Source organism: Trematomus bernacchii, unplaced genomic scaffold, assembly GCF_902827165.1.
Source record: "Trematomus bernacchii unplaced genomic scaffold, fTreBer1.1, whole genome shotgun sequence".
Lineage (NCBI taxonomy): Eukaryota > Metazoa > Chordata > Actinopteri > Perciformes > Nototheniidae > Trematomus > Trematomus bernacchii.
In genome coordinates this window covers 5,980,768-5,996,766 of record NW_022987821.1, presented here as the reverse complement: position 1 = coordinate 5,996,766, position 15,999 = coordinate 5,980,768, and the positions used below count along the sequence as shown (strand labels likewise).

General features: G+C 41.7%; 1 protein-coding gene across 7 annotated transcripts in view; it reads right to left on the bottom strand.

Moving 5' to 3' along the window:
• The window catches only part of LOC117499178 (guanine nucleotide exchange factor DBS-like), a 37,529-nt gene that overhangs the window by 20,127 nt on the left and 1,403 nt on the right, over positions 1-15,999 (bottom strand). For 2 of the 7 annotated variants that reach the window (XR_004557674.1, XM_034151529.1), the window contains exons 1-2: positions 14,033-14,298; positions 13,287-13,328 (exon numbers count right to left, since the gene is read on the bottom strand). Coding sequence is in view for 4 of the 7 variants with exons in the window: in XM_034151529.1 (XP_034007420.1) it covers positions 13,287-13,328; positions 14,033-14,159 (169 nt within the window). In the remaining 3 variants the exon portion in view is untranslated. Of the gene's footprint in view, positions 1-12,281; positions 12,433-13,286; positions 13,329-14,032; positions 14,299-15,999 lie in introns of those variants that run through there. The other 5 variants (XR_004557675.1, XM_034151528.1, XR_004557676.1 and 2 more) reach the window with 5 other exon arrangements.

Genomic DNA, 15,999 nt, shown 5'->3' with positions numbered 1-15,999 from the left:
TCACTGTGCAGGATGATGTATGCTCAGGCTGTTTTCATAGCATCCCCCAATAAATATGTGTTAAAAAGGGTACTCTGAGGACACTGTTTTCAGCTCCATTTGATGAAGAAACCTGACAGATTAAGAGCTTAGATCCTCAGTAATGCTACATGCAGTGTGTCAGCACAACAATGGCTAGACAGTGACTCACACTGTAAAGGTCCCATGTGTCGTCCGTAAAGCAGCGTGTGTGAGAGTGCAGCTGGTTACCATTACACAGTTAATACATGTAGCTGTGGGCAGGCTGGAATCTACTCTATTGTACACACACACACACACACAGATATAAAGCCAGTAAAGCACCAGGAATTACTCCTGATTTTAGGGGATTATATTAAAGGTCCCATGTCATGCTTTTCTGGTTATGACCCGTCCCCTTGTGTGTTATGAAGCTTCTTCTGCATGTAAACGGTCTGCAGAGTCACAAACCCTCAAAGTACACCCTGTAGGGAGTAAAACTCTAACACAGAAAAGACCTGTCTATGCTGCCCCAGAACGCCTCGTTGGGGATTTCTCTTTTTCCATTGTTTTCTTCTTGGGTATAGTGACGTTACGTTACGTCCACGGAGCCGTTACGTTAAGTCCAAATGGACCAATCCGCGGACTTCCTCACAAACACACACAATCTTTTCTCAGCTGCAGCTCGGTGAGCACACACACACACTCCCAGCCAGGCTGCGGGTGTGTGTTTGTGCTCGGGCTGGTTTCGAGCTGGGTTTCGCTGTCTCGCAGACGGCCACTGGGCTCACAGGGAGGGGGGGGGCAGGAGCTCCAACAAGCCGTTTAGGACAGAGAGTGAATACACATACTATACAGAGATGCTGTATGAGAAACCAATGTGAGTTTGGAACATTGAACAATGTAAATCTATTCTAGTAGACCTCAACAATGGAAATATGATCAGTAGAAATGGCCATGACATGGGACCTTTAAGATGATAAACAGGGACAGCGTCTTACAGGAACACCCTGGACAAAATATAACACAGATAGAAAACACACATCTCTATCATCTCTTAAAGGAGAGGAAGAAAAGAGGAAGATGGGGACAATAAGGAAGTAAGGAAGGAAATAAGGACATGAGTCAGGGATTTAGAGAAGGAACTAAATCATCAGGCAAAAAGAGAACAGACTGAAAAGAGTCTAAAAGAGGACCGTTTTTAAGCAGGATGCAGTTTAGACAGGTATTTAACATGGCAGGTACACTTCATTCGACTCTAACAGACCACAAGTCTTCAAACAGAGTCCACCAGCTTCTAATTAACCCCAAACTCCGCCATTAGCAAAAACAACAAAGGAAAAAGACAAGAAAGGGAGGATGTGCTTTGAAAAATGTGAATACCTCTATAAAAACCCAATAGACACAGTTTAAAATTGCTTTTGAGAAGTTTGTGAGCAAGTGTTGTCATATGTCAGCGGTGTGTGTTGCAGCGTGTCGTCGGGCCAGCTGTCAGTGTGTCGGGCAGAAAGCTCGGGTTAAACGTCTGGAAAACAGCCAGCGCTCTCTGACTGATAGAGTATAGTGCAAAGACACAATTAACACAATAGTATAATATATAATATACAATAAATTATTAAGATATATCTGGTTTTACTAGCCCTCGATATGTAAAATCCTATCTGTTTAATTTACTGTCTGACCCAGCAAGTACCATCACCATGGCTACCGTTAATTGCAGGTGGGAACACACAGCTGAATGAGATTAGCTAATTAGACGCTTCACCACCTTTACAGCTCTTTATACTCCTCAGGGTCCCTACAGGTTAAGCAAGTTAAGACTTTATTAATGCCACTTAGAATGTCATTTAAGACCAACTGAAATGTAAACATTCTTCTTTTTTATGACATCATTTACTTATAGTTGAGGTCAATTTAACCCAACCTTTTGGGGGTTTTAGAGTTAAAAACATGGGGAAATCCCTTTAAATGTATACGAGTTATCTTGTTTTTGCTATCCCCTAATGCAAGAGACATTCTCAGCATTTTGTATACTTATTATAAAATTGATAAAACATATTTTGTCAGCAATTAAGGCAATTTCTATGATAAATAAAACTCCATTAAATTAGTCTCTTTTAATATTACACAAAAAAGTAGTCCCGTCTCAGCCTGTCTCTTGCCTTTATTATATATTTCCAATAAATCAAATCTAGGGTTTTTAAATGAAATGTATATATATATATATATATATATATATATATATATATAAATTATTGAAAAAGCAGGTTTGTTCTCAAGTTGAAGCAACCCTTCATGTGATTGGGGGTGAATGGTGCTCACATTTATCAGACATTCAGGCGTCAGGCTGCTTTTCACTGAAACTCCCAAAACTCCCTGCTTTGTCCCCATCGGATGAATGAAATTAAAGTATAGCGGCCGGGCTGCAAGTGAACCCCTTTACCCACCACACACACACACACACACACACACACACACACACATATACACACACTGGAAGTGGGGCAATGCAGCCAAACACAAATAGTGATTATGGGGGGCCTAGAAAGAATGTCCCCCCGCCTCCTTATACCCTTCCCCCAAACACCCCCTCACTATTTCATTCATCCTTTTTTTTCAGGGGCTTAACTGAGGGGCAAACGGATACATAACCCACCTATCTGTCCATTAAAGCTCCATATTCAAATACTACATTATTAGAGTCGCTATATCTGCGGTTTTGAAGTAATATAACAGATTGCTATAACTTGTATTTTTAGGATATAAGTGGGAGAAAACTCAACAAGTAAAGAATTAAACCAGTTCTTGAGTGTCTCCGGCCTGTGTGTGTGTGCGCGTGTGCGTGTGTGTGAGTGAGATAGTGGAGAAGAGGAGGAGGGGAAGAGGTGGAATGAGGCAGTCGGAAAAAAAAGAGCGTAGAGGTGCTCTCGTCTGAATACGATGAAACAGAGGACAGGGTTTCTTTACACATGCCTACATATTTAATGTGTTGGCCTGCTGCGAGTTGATACTGTGGGTGTGTGTGCTCTGGGTCAACAGCAGTACCACACTTTACTCTCAAACTTTACTGTCTTGTCTTTCCTTATTCCCAATGTTTCAGGAATTGCTATCAACGTTGATTTGTTGAAGAATGAACGGGCAGTCAAACAGCACAGACATCCAGAAAATAGCCCAATATAGCATCCCATCCCTACACAGTTAAAAATAAATGCACACTGTGTGCATGTGTTTGGATTTGATTAGCGCCAACACTCCTTTACAATGTTATTTGTAGAAACTCAATTTGTGAATCACACTTTGTAAAGGTCACTACTAGTCAGAGGTGAAAAAGAGGCAGCAGCCCAATTAAGTCTCATGAAGGTACAGTCCATTACACACACACAAAGCGTGGTCTATCAGCGTCCGGCTCGCCACACCTCCGCCTTTTCCTTTGTTCTGCAGTCATGTTCCTACAGGTCCTCATCGCTAAACACACACTGTCAGTTCAAAGATGGCAGCCAGCTGTTTCTCCACTGGTTAACGGCTGCTAGTGCTGCTGTGCTGGTCAAAGTTCAAAGCCACAGGAAGCTGGAGGGCTGTCTGATGCTCACACACACACACACAACACACACACACAGGACCCTGGCTGAGGGCTGTGCAAACAAAAACAAGCATGACATGGTCAGACACAGAGGAACACACAGAAACAACCACACAGACGCAGAAACAGACACACAATGCAGGTGCTGAGGGAAATGACTAATATCTCAAAATAAACCTGCATCCTCATATTCCAGGCTACAACATGAGCATCATATCGGAGTAAATTGTGCATCAAGACGCTAATAAGACAGACGTCCAGCACTTTGGAGACTCTGCAAACTCCATCTGCTGCTCCGGTATGCACCAAATGTAAAGGACTGACTTTGGTATGTAGACTTGAAGGCATGGGGTTACGTTTGTGTGTGTGTGAGGGTGTGTGTGTGTGTGTGTGTGTGTGTGTGTGTGTGTGTGTGTGTGTGTGGCAGCGTGGTTACAAGCTGGTATCAAATGCCAGCAGAGAGATGGTCAGCTGCATTGTGTGTATTTGCATATGGAGAAGCCAGGATTTGCCAGCCGCTCTGCAGCTGTGTGTTTACGTGTGTGTGTGTGTGTGTGTGTGTGTGTGCACGCTTGTGTGAGGGAATCTGAGCTTTATTATCTGGCATTATAGGCAGGGTTAACCAAATCCCCATCTGTCGCTGCTGTGGGGTATCTGACACACACACACACACACACACCATGCCAAACAACAACTGGGTCAAAAAGCGGCAGCCAGACGAACAATAAAATATTACCGACGCTCACGTGAGTTCAATCCTGACTGTTTGGGTTGTTCAGCTGTCACAGGCAACCAGGGGAAACCCACTGAGGATATTCCAGAATCACTTCTATTTTATTTCCACTTAACCTTTTAAGCCCTAGGACAAAAAACACCAGAAAAGAACATACCCAAAATAAATCAGGAATAACTTGAGGCTTATATTCATGTGTGAGGTCTTCTTTAAAAGATAAGAAGCTAAGCAATATGACTAAACATCTTTATATAGCCAGTTCAGAGTAAATAGACATGCAATAAAGGGAACTAATATCTCTTACACAAAGGCAATATCAGGATTATGTCCAATACCACATGGATTATGACGCATCTGAATGTATCTTCCTTCTTGTGACTGTTGTTCTAATGAAGAAATGCACAAAAATACAGCATCATGTTTAAAGTTTTGCTTCATCCTACATGTGTGTCTTGGTGAGGCCAAGAAGACGGTTATAAATCCCGAACAATGGCTTCAGTCCTGACACGGTCACTGGCAGCGAGCCCTGATTTGACTGAATAGATGGTGGCATCATCATCTCAGCAAAACAACACACTACTGTCCCCTGTCTGCAGTCTGTGCTGCCGTCATAACACACACACACACACGCAACCGCCGAGTTCCCATCTAACGCTCAAGCAAACAATTAGTTGAGATTTTATTAATTGGGCTTTTTCAGTTGAACAAAACCGCTACAAAGCTCACTATTAAACATGTTACATATAGATTTTCCACTGGTTGTCAACATGTGCACCCAGCCTTTCTGCACAGAGAAGTTAGATAGCAGCCAAAATGTCTCAATGTGTGCCAAAGTGCACCTCCACCTGCTTCAATCTCTACACCAGATGTAGTGCCATGGGAATGTCTGAATCACAGTGTTGAAGCCTCTGTGGTGCAACTCACTAAACTGCAAAGCATGTCCTGGTAATCCTGTGGCTTTCAGGTCCTCCTCCCTACTCTCTACCATTAGAGTAACAAAACAACAGCCTTTTTTTAGCTGCCTCTGGCCATACCAGTCATTACACTGCTCAGAACAAAGTCAACATGAAAACTGAGGAAGACAGAGAGGGGGAAGAAAAGGGAAAATGACATACGCACAGAGAAGAAGAGCCAGGAAGAATCCAGGAGGTCTGTGTTTATACTTGCCCTAGGAAGAACCTGACACTACTTTTTTTACACAATGACATCATGTACTGGAAGACTTATCTTCTATAAAAGTCTTAAAAGGTCACCAAGTGTGCTGGATTCACTTTAGGATGTTTTGGCGAAAGTAGGATTGGCAAAAAGTTGATGGGAGCTTTTTCCCGCAGCACTCTGATCTTAGCTTGCAGAAATGTGATCCTAATCGGTTCATATTAAACTGTATCTGTGCTGAAGTTGAGTAGGTCATAATGAAAAGGTCAGCAGAAAGTGATCCCTCTCTCAAAAGTAGACATGTAGGGCAATATGAAAAGAAGATACACTGCCTTAGGGGTATGATATACAGCTTTGAAGAGAGCCATTTCACTTCATTTCAACGAAGGTATAAGGTATGTGTGCATCTTTTTTTTAAATACTAGTTGTCTGAAGACCTTCAATATTCACACATACTGTGCAGGATTGAATTAGTCATTCACTTACTCATTGGTGTCAACCATGTAAATATTCCACTTTTCCCATTTCCTATTGAATGCATTCTTAAAACATATGTCAACTTTTCCATGACAAAAAGATCTCGAACAATTTCCAGCCACTGCTCCCGAGTCGGAGCGTTCACATTAAGCCAACTCCTAGTTATAGCTTTCTTACTCGCTGCAAGTAAAACCTTCGTCAAATATAGATCGCCTCCCATCACAACATCCTTAATGTTCCCAAGATGCATCACCGGGCAGGTATTTGGGATTCCATACCCCATAATAATTTTGACAACTGCATTAACCTTCTCCCAATATGACCTTATCTTTGTACAGTTCCAGAACATGTGCGAGTGGTCAGCCTCCATGTTCCCACACAACCTCCAACACTGTTGCTGTACACCAAGTTGCCTGCTCTTTATTTTGGGTGTTGTGAAAAAGCGAGTCAGGTTCTTCCAGCAGAATTCCCTCCATATAGTCGATTCCCCCTGTTTCCCCCCAAAGCCTGGTAGAAAGCAGAGATGATCCGAGACCCCTTCTGCTGATACGCATCCACAATCACCATGTGTGCATCTTTATGATCTAGGAATAGGTACGTAATGCACAATGCATTCATTTTGATTGCTGGGGCGAATTTATAGTAAGTTCGATTCACTAGACATGTCTTATAAATAATAAAATGCTTATGGGAAGTTTTGACTAACAGTTATGATACATTAGCCTCTGCTGCATAAATGTTTCCCCTAAGTCTCTAACAAATCTCCTAAATTTAGAAAGCGGGACACTTAAAGGAAATGAATATCAGCTCACATCATTTGAAGAAGTCACTGGGACGACATAGTGCTCTGATAAATATGTTGCTGCTTCTAAAACAATCAATATGTTTGATTTGTTGTGTCTTGTTGCCATCATCCTATCAGGGATCATTAAAGATTCATCCCGTCTACTTAATCCAATCGTCTTCTGCTTTGAGTTTATTGATTATGTTCTCTTGTTTTGTTTTGCTGTTGTTTACTGTAAACAGACTCTTGAGGGCACATTACATTGAATGAAAGGTGCATTTAGTTTTCTTTAAAGAAGGATAAGTGCATCCCTTTCCTTCTGAGACACACACACACACACACACACACACTGGTAGATCCACATCCCGGATTGCATTATGGGAGCTTAACTGACCCTCGTCAACTTCTAATCTTGATTTGGCAAAAAAGCAGAGAAGATCGGACAGGTTGATACTCTGGTACTAACTGTGTGTGTTTCTGGTTTTTTAAGCAGAATGCACAGATGACCTAAGTCCATCTGCCAGTAGAGCAAACACTCTTTCTGCATAGCAACACACACACACCTGAACAATCCTGCAGAGGGCCAAAGAAAGCATGACAAGATTTGATCATAAACTCCATGGTTCAGAGGTTTGCCGTTATTGCGCATCAGATTAAACAAAACTCTGAAACTGAATAAATGCCACACAACGCACACACACACAGCTCAGAGTGGACATTGGGGGGGAGGAGATGTTGACATTCAAACTCTCAAAAGGGTTTTGTCCTCACTGACAGGAGGAAACACAGTGCGTTAATGGGACCAATGTGATTAACATGCTGTCAGCGTGCTCTGCTGTGTACTGTACTGAGACGTTAACACACAGCTCAACACACAGTCAGCCCGAGGGTCACTTTACATCGGGTTATGTAAGCGTCTGATGGATAGTAATGGCTTCGGCGGGAGGAACATCTTTGGGCAATGAGATGAAATCAATGTGGAGAACAAAGTCAGGTCATGTTCATTCATAAAGCTCATTCATACAACCATTTATACACTGGTTTAACATCCCATTTGTTCCATACAGTGGCGACAACTTCAGGTTGTTTGCGGCTCCAAGTATTTTTGTATAGAAGTCTCTTCCAAAATTACCCTTACTTAAACTTGCACCAATCCTTCAACCTAAAATGTAATTTTTAACAAAAAGGGACTTGCATTTTGTCTTAAAAAGTAAGGCAAGTCTCCGCTATGTGACTGCGTAACACATTTGCTTCCACTAACACACAACACGCACAGGTAAGCACCTGCAGGATTCTCATAGTCTTATCTCTCCTTTTCTCTATATATAAAAGATATTCACACACAAGAAAACAAGTTGCCTTACTCACACGCACCAACTAATAACAGATTCCTCAGACACGCAGTTACACACACACACACACTCTACCTGTCATCATCTTCAGTTGCAGCCACAGCCGGGTGATATCGTGGCAGAGTTGAGAAACTCGGTTTACAGCCATTGTTTAGCCGGTGCATGTATGCCCCCTGATACACACACACACACACACACTGTTAAAACACATTCACACACGGAGCACATCGCGGCGGTCCATTCCTCCACAGCCGAGGACTTCAGCCGCTTACTGAGCTGTCAGTGATCAGCGCAGCCCACACACACACACACACTCTGACACACACACACACACACACACCTCCCCCCTCCCCATCTGTACCAGCCAGTGAGGAGGAGTTCCACACGGTCCGCCCCCAGTTTCACATGTCACACTGAAAGACTTCAGCCCTGTGCAGTGACAATAACTGCTCACACATAAAGATGATTACAGTTCATTAAAATAATAACTATGTTTGATCATTTCCAGCCAGGTTCCATGACATTAAGTCGAGAAATTAGACGTTAAATGTATTTTAGGCAGTATGTAAATAGGGTCCAAATTATATCTTTGGCTGATACTGATCTGTGTGTTTACATTTTTCTTGCTGATGTTTTTGTATTTTTGTGGTATCTTATAAGTGCACTAAAACAAGCGAATAGATAGTAATAAAGTATACTTCAACAAGAGTTATGTACATTAGTGGAAGGGAACATTCATATTTCAAATGTCAGATATCCCAACATTTAAACGCTCCAAGAAAAGAAAATCTAATTAGCCTAATGTAAAGAAAAGATTAAGTGTGTGTGTGCTGCTCACAATTCAAATGAGACCCATGTCAGTGCCAGAGGGGAGGCTGGCCTCTTTCTCTCTGCTTTTCTCACACCCTCTCACGGGCACAAAACACACACACACACAATGCCAGTGAAGACAGCAGGGGGACCCAGTGTGCCACACACAGACACAGTGAGAATTTGGACTGACTGATATGTGAATAAACCCGTCAGGACTTAATTCATTAAATGCTGCCCCCCTGAGGAAAGCAAACACTATCTTTCGCTCATTCTCCACCCTAACCTTTGTCGGTTTCATGTCAATTATCATCTCTCAATTAACTGTTGTTATCACTGTTTTATTCACAAATATTGACATTTGTGGTTCCTGCTTTCACCGTGAACCGTAGAACTGGGATTAGACGGGAAGAGGAGATGAAAAACAATGCATATGTGAGATTAAGAGTTAGATTAAAGAGGCATCTCTCCGTCTAGTCTGAGATAAGATTATCGATTAATGAAGGGATTCAACAGGATTTAAAAAGATCTGAAAGGAACAATGAAAGTCCGTGAAAGACTGACTGTGTGTGTGTGTGTTTACCTACTGTCAGATTTAGATGATAGAGAGAGCACGCTGGCTATGGGACAGGAAATGGCCGAGGGTTTATAATGGTTCATTTCCTATCTCTGTACGTGTGGACGATTTACAGTACACACACACACACACACACACACACACACACACACACACACGACACAACACACACACACACACACACACACACACACACACACACACACACACACACACACACACACACACACACCTACACACACACACACACACACACACACACACACACCCACAACACACACACACACACACACTACACACACACACACACACACACACACACACACAACACACACACACACACACACACACACACACACACACACACACACACACACACACCACACACACACACACACACACACACACACACACACACACACACACACACACACACACACACACACACACACACACACACACACACACACACACACACACACACTTTAATATGACCTAATCTTAAGCAGGTCTAATTCAAATTGATTTACGTAATTTTTAGGACAGGAGGGACATTAGGTGTGTGTAAGTGCGTCAGTTAATATGACACTTGCGACTATAAGATCAACCTCAAGTTAAAAATATTTGTTGAGATCCGTGTGTGTTTACATGGGATGCAGAGCAGACTTCAGTGTGTGTATACGGGATGTAAAGGGGACCTGTGTGTGTGTGTGTATTAAGGATGTGTTGCAGACTGCAGCTAGAATAACTCCCAGCTGAATTATTTATTTGAGACTTTCCCCCCCCCCCCCCCACGTCTGTGTTGGCTAAAATGAAACACTATCGACTCCTTCCTCCGCAGGATCAAACACTATTGGCCAGCTGGAGCGTAAACAGGAAGTCAGCAATTGAGAAGTGACTCACAGTCCGAAACAAGCAGCAGAGGAAACGAAGGAAGACAACTGAAGGTGTGAACAAGTGGACAGTTTGACAACTCAATAGTCCGCAATTTACTGGCTAATGAAACTAAAGAAAAACTGGTCTATGGGATAAAGCAGGATATTGGGGAGAACCATAAGAGCAGGAAAACTATGAAAACTCTCTTATGAAACCTGTCATTAATCCCACATGTTCAAGTATAATATAAATTCAATACTCCTCTGATCAGACGTGCAATAAAACAGCTCATAAATGTGTGTCTATGGCGCTTGTGGCTCACATCCCTCCAATAAATCCCTGATCAGGATGAAGACAATAAACCTGAAGAAGAGGAGGGGTCAGGGGCACTAACATCAGGAACGACTGATCATGACCGGGGATTTTCGGAAGATTCGGAGACAGTTGCTTCCCGCGGGCAGTGAGACTGTTAAACAATTGAACTGCTGAAACAACTTCAAAAACATTCATCTGCTACTCAGTAATATGTATCTAATATCTAATTCCAATAACTTGTATATAGACTCGTACTGCACTCTTCCACATGCTCACTTTATTTTATAACTATTTTTCTTTTTGTATTGCTCTTGCTATCTGTATGTTATTATGTTGCATTGTTGGAGAAGCCTGTGACATAAGATTTTCAACAACATAATTACTCTGTAGCTATGTCAGTTTGACAATAAAGAACCTTGAACCTTTCTATTTAAAAAGGTCAGCAGGTGATGAATGATGAATGATTTCATGCGAAAGACGCGAAAATCATGAAAACGAAAGCAAACTCACGAGAATACTGAGGAAAGAGGAAGTTTTGACAAATAGGGGGAAGACTATCAGGATGGATCATGCTGCAGGAAAACACCAGAGGAAGTAAGAGCAGCTGACCGTTAAAAAAAACATGAGATTTAAAAAGTGAGAGCCTCAAAGAGAAATCTACAAACCATTAAATACCATAAAACAAGCTGTAAGTAGAGTTGATGAAGCAACAGCAAGGAGGGAAACATCAAGTGCCAGATTGAAGCACCTGTCCCAGTGACAAAGCATATCTACAATAGCTCTTTCTAAAAATACACACGTCTTCTCTAAATACAGACCACAGGAAGCAGACCAGAATAGTTCTGAACCGTCGCTGACAGGCAGTAAGATCTGAAAAATCATCGAGCACACACTGCACACTCCTCATGCATGATAACACGCAGGCTGTAGCATAATTATGCCAACCTTTATTGAACCGCCTTGAGTAAATAAGGATGTAGTAATAAACTCTTATAATCTTTCTTTTCCCACGTTTACTTTGAGCTCCTGTGATGAGGAAGAGGAGACATTTAACAGAAGGAACCGTTTTTTTTTGCGCTATTTTTGGATTTGATTATCTTCTGTTGTAAATATGTGCAGGGGCTACGATGTAGAAATAGGAGATAGGATATAAAAGCGTGTGAAAATGCCTTGAAGACCAAATGCTGTTTAGCCACAATCAGTTTATATGTACTGTCGTCACCCTGCAGACTTTGTAAGACCAGTGAACGCCACTAGTCATTTTTACTTCCAATAAAACAAGAATGACTTCTTTGTCATGAAAGCTTTCTCTTCATTAGAAAAAGAAACTCATGACAGCAGGGACCGTTGCTTTTCTACATGTTTTAAGGGTTGCTATGGTTGCTTGCAGCAAGTAGTCACTGAAGACTTTTTCATAAGAGTTGAGGGTCATAGAAGACCAAGGGTCAAAACTGGAAACTACATCCAAGACCTGTGATCATCACGTGGCTAAAAAGACCCAGCTAAGAGAAAAAAGCAGTTTCATTTTTTATACTGAGAACTTCCTTCCCCATGAACATGAGACTCTCCATGCACGGACACACCTCACACACTACAGTTTGAACCACATCTGTGTATAAACTCACTATGCAGCTGCTGGCAGCACTGGGTGCATCTGTAGTAGCTCTCCATCTCCTCCAGCGAGATGCGGACAAACCTCTCCGCTCCATATTCCCGTCTTCCCGTCAACTCCTTCATCCCGTGTGTTCCCTCTTCCTCCCTCACAGCAGGTAGAGAGAGAAGAGTACCACGTCCTGCTCTCAATTCTTTTTACAAACCCTCCCTCCCTGTTTCTTTTGCACACACCTTTCAAAGAGAGTGATCACACCACTCCTCTCCCATGTGCCCCTCCCTGCTTCTGTGGAAAACTGGGCATGCCACTATCATATTTACTGGTATAGAAATTAAATCACCTGTCCATATCTTGACCACACACATGCACACAAAAAGTAATCCTATCAATCAATTGCATGTAGTGTTCAGTCTTTAAAATACTCTTTCCTTAAACAGTGGTGTCAGCTTGGGCTTAAGAGGTTTTAGAAGATCCTTTCCAAATACTACTACGATTTAAGACAAATAACTGACGTGGAAACACTTCATAGTCCAGCCGGGACCTGCCGTATTTTTAAAGCATTACTCATTGACCCTATATAAGAGTGGACTTAGTCACTGTGTAATTGCTCATTTGTTTGCGGAGCACAGTTTTGAAGCCTCAAATGTGGCAATTTGGCTGTATCTTTTTTGATTGGGAACCATAAGTGACACAAAATGGTGAAACTAACTACACCCAAACAACAAACATGACGTTTATTCGGCTGCCAGTATCATTAGCAGTACACATGAAGTCAGATGTGGTGAAGCCTGAAGGGATTACAGTGTTTGAACAGAAAAGCTCCAACACAAAATCATCCTCCCAGGTAATGTCTACAAACCTAGATTACTCCTCTGACCTAGTGAGAAAGTTCATGTGGACAAATATTGATTAGGCTGTACCACGTTGCTCACAGAAAAACCGACTAAACTTGACCTAAACTACGACTATAATATGACCTTTGCAAAGTGAAACCAGTGGAAATGTTCCTGCTCCTCACCTCGTCTGCTGGTCTGCGTGGATTTATGTTTCCGCTTCCTTTCTGCAGGTTGACAGACACAGCAGAGAGTTTCAGACATGATTAACTCAAACACCAGTCTGTCTTTCTAATCAGTTTCTTTGTCCGTCCATTAACCACGCTAACAGACATTTCTGCTGCTGTATTGAGATGTAATGTAGGTTATCAACTAGCTACTCACAAAGGCTATAGCAGGTAATCAGTTACAGAGGTCACAGTGCAACACTCCAGACAACTTTTAAAGTGACAGCTAAGCTTCAACAGAAAGAAACATGTTGGGACGTTCAGAATATTGACAATTTCAATATAATCCTAGCACAAAGACCAGAAACCAGGCAGGAACTAGTGTCTTTCAACAACTCCACAAGGTATATTGGGGTTTTTTAATATACAGAAAGTACTGGTATTTATTTGGTATGCTCAATATTTTCCTCCTATAGTCAAGAGCAACTTATTTTGCAAACTGCAAACAACAATGAGACAAAAAGAACATGGAAAATCCACCATAACTACCGCAAACAGCTGTAGCATCAACGAGGAAACTAATAAGTGCAGTTCTTCCATTATGTTTGAAGGATGAGGGGGAAACACGGCAGGGGGAATCTCCCCGTGCCGATAGGAAATCCTGTCATCCTGTCACATTGATTTGAAAAAGAGAACGCTCTTTTGACATTAAAATCCACAAAATAAAACCTGAATCGTCGCAACCATCCCACACTACCACTGACCTGTAGATCTGCAGCTCCTGCTGTGTGTGTGTCGGGTCAACAGACTGAGAGACACGAACACATTGTGAAGCAGTCCGCTCATCAGCTCCTGGCTCACTTGAATTAACTCAAAAAGAGACATGGTCATATCTCTAAAAGTTGCATGCCATTAGCTTATTCCACACTCCTCCTCGGTTTAGCCGCTGTGTTGCCCTTCTGAATGTGTGATTGTTTATCTCGCTTCATGTTCAGCTCTGTGTTTATCACAGGAAGAGAGGGTGGAGGGATGACATAAACCCCCCTACAGCTAATTATACTAGCTTGGCAAATATGCGTGTGATATTTGGGCTCACCAGGGTACAAAAGTAAGCACAAATGTAGGCGTGAGCGGCTAGTCCCTTCCTGTAGTGAGTTATATAGTTTTTGGTACATGTAAATGGTCTGAAAAGGCTTAAATCCCAAAGTTCCCTCCTTTAAGGAAGAGTTCCCTATCTCATAATCTTCCCAACAACAGACAAACAACTCCCTCTATGCTAATGAGTGAACTAGTGATTGGTTTCTTATCAACACAAGGCCTCTATCACTATGAATGATTATATTACAAACAGCTGAATTTGAATCAAATATCAGGTCTGATGGCCGCTATTCATTCTCAGTCTGTTGCCAGTTTGACATTGACAGTTAAAGAGCAATACAAGCTTTAAAAAGCTCCTGAATTAGACTAAGATAGTTTATAAGATTGTATCCACCTTATTTATATCAGCATGATTTAATGCAATACAATTCCACAGCAAACTGCAGCCTCCAAAATGATGAACAAAAAACACCTTCTTCCTGTTTTTTATTTCTTCTTTAACTCAATAAGACATTATGCCAAGGGTTGTCAATGTCAACAAAATTGACGATAACCTAATAGTCCTGTTTACGACTGTTAAGGAAATTGTGCGATCAAATGTGTTAACATTGCTAACCTTCTGATTAGGTCATCTCTTGTGAGTGAACCTTAGATGTATGTGTGATCAACAGACGTGTTTAGGGGGTGAGGTTTTTGCATACTGTGTCTGAGGGGTATCTGTATATCCCATTTGTCTTGTAGGGTGTGATGTTTTTGCATTCAGTGTCAGAGGGGGTATCAGCTGGCCTCCCAGAATGTTGTTAGTATCATATACATCTGCTTTGTGATGTCCTCTTATAAAGAGAGCCTGTTTCACTCGGAACAGGACGTGCTCTTTTGGAGGAGACGTCATACTTGCAAGTATAAAGATCTTTATTGCCTTGAATATGAATATTGTGTTGCTGTACGTTTGTTACCTAACTGATTGTTCTCTCTAGACCACAGCTGATTTTAAAGCTGCTCCGACACGACTCATGTAATATGCAGCACCTCGGACAATAGGAGCTTCTGACATAAGGTTTCAGCTTTTTGTAGGCATTACTGGCAATGGGGAGAACAGTAAAACTGGTGCCATCCGTATATCACATTATCTTTATTTCACCTAATTTATCAGCACACAATCGCAGAAAACATTCCTGATTTAAACTTCAAACGGCGGCGAGCGAAGATGGTCATGCACTCCTCATTATGTGGCATTCATTCGATTGATTAGTTAATCATGACGAAGAGGCAGAGATCAAAACCTTTGCCCTCCTTCAAAACTAATCACACTGCCAGCTAACTCAATCATGCTGGCTTGTTTTCCATACAGACTATTCTCAAACTGCACTGTTGTTCTGATTTTATAAGAGTTCATACTGGTTATATCATCTGATACTATTAAAATCAATCCATACAGCTACTCTGTTTCTGTCTTTCCAACAACGGCAATAAATGGAAAATCCTGACAATATCAAAAACTGATCAATCTATCCGACTTAATATTATCTGACTTTTTCCTGATATAGGATGAAGTATTAATTTGAACAGATGAATAATGGATTGGTTGTTGTCTTACATTTACATAGAAGTTGACATCTATGTTTTGTTTTTG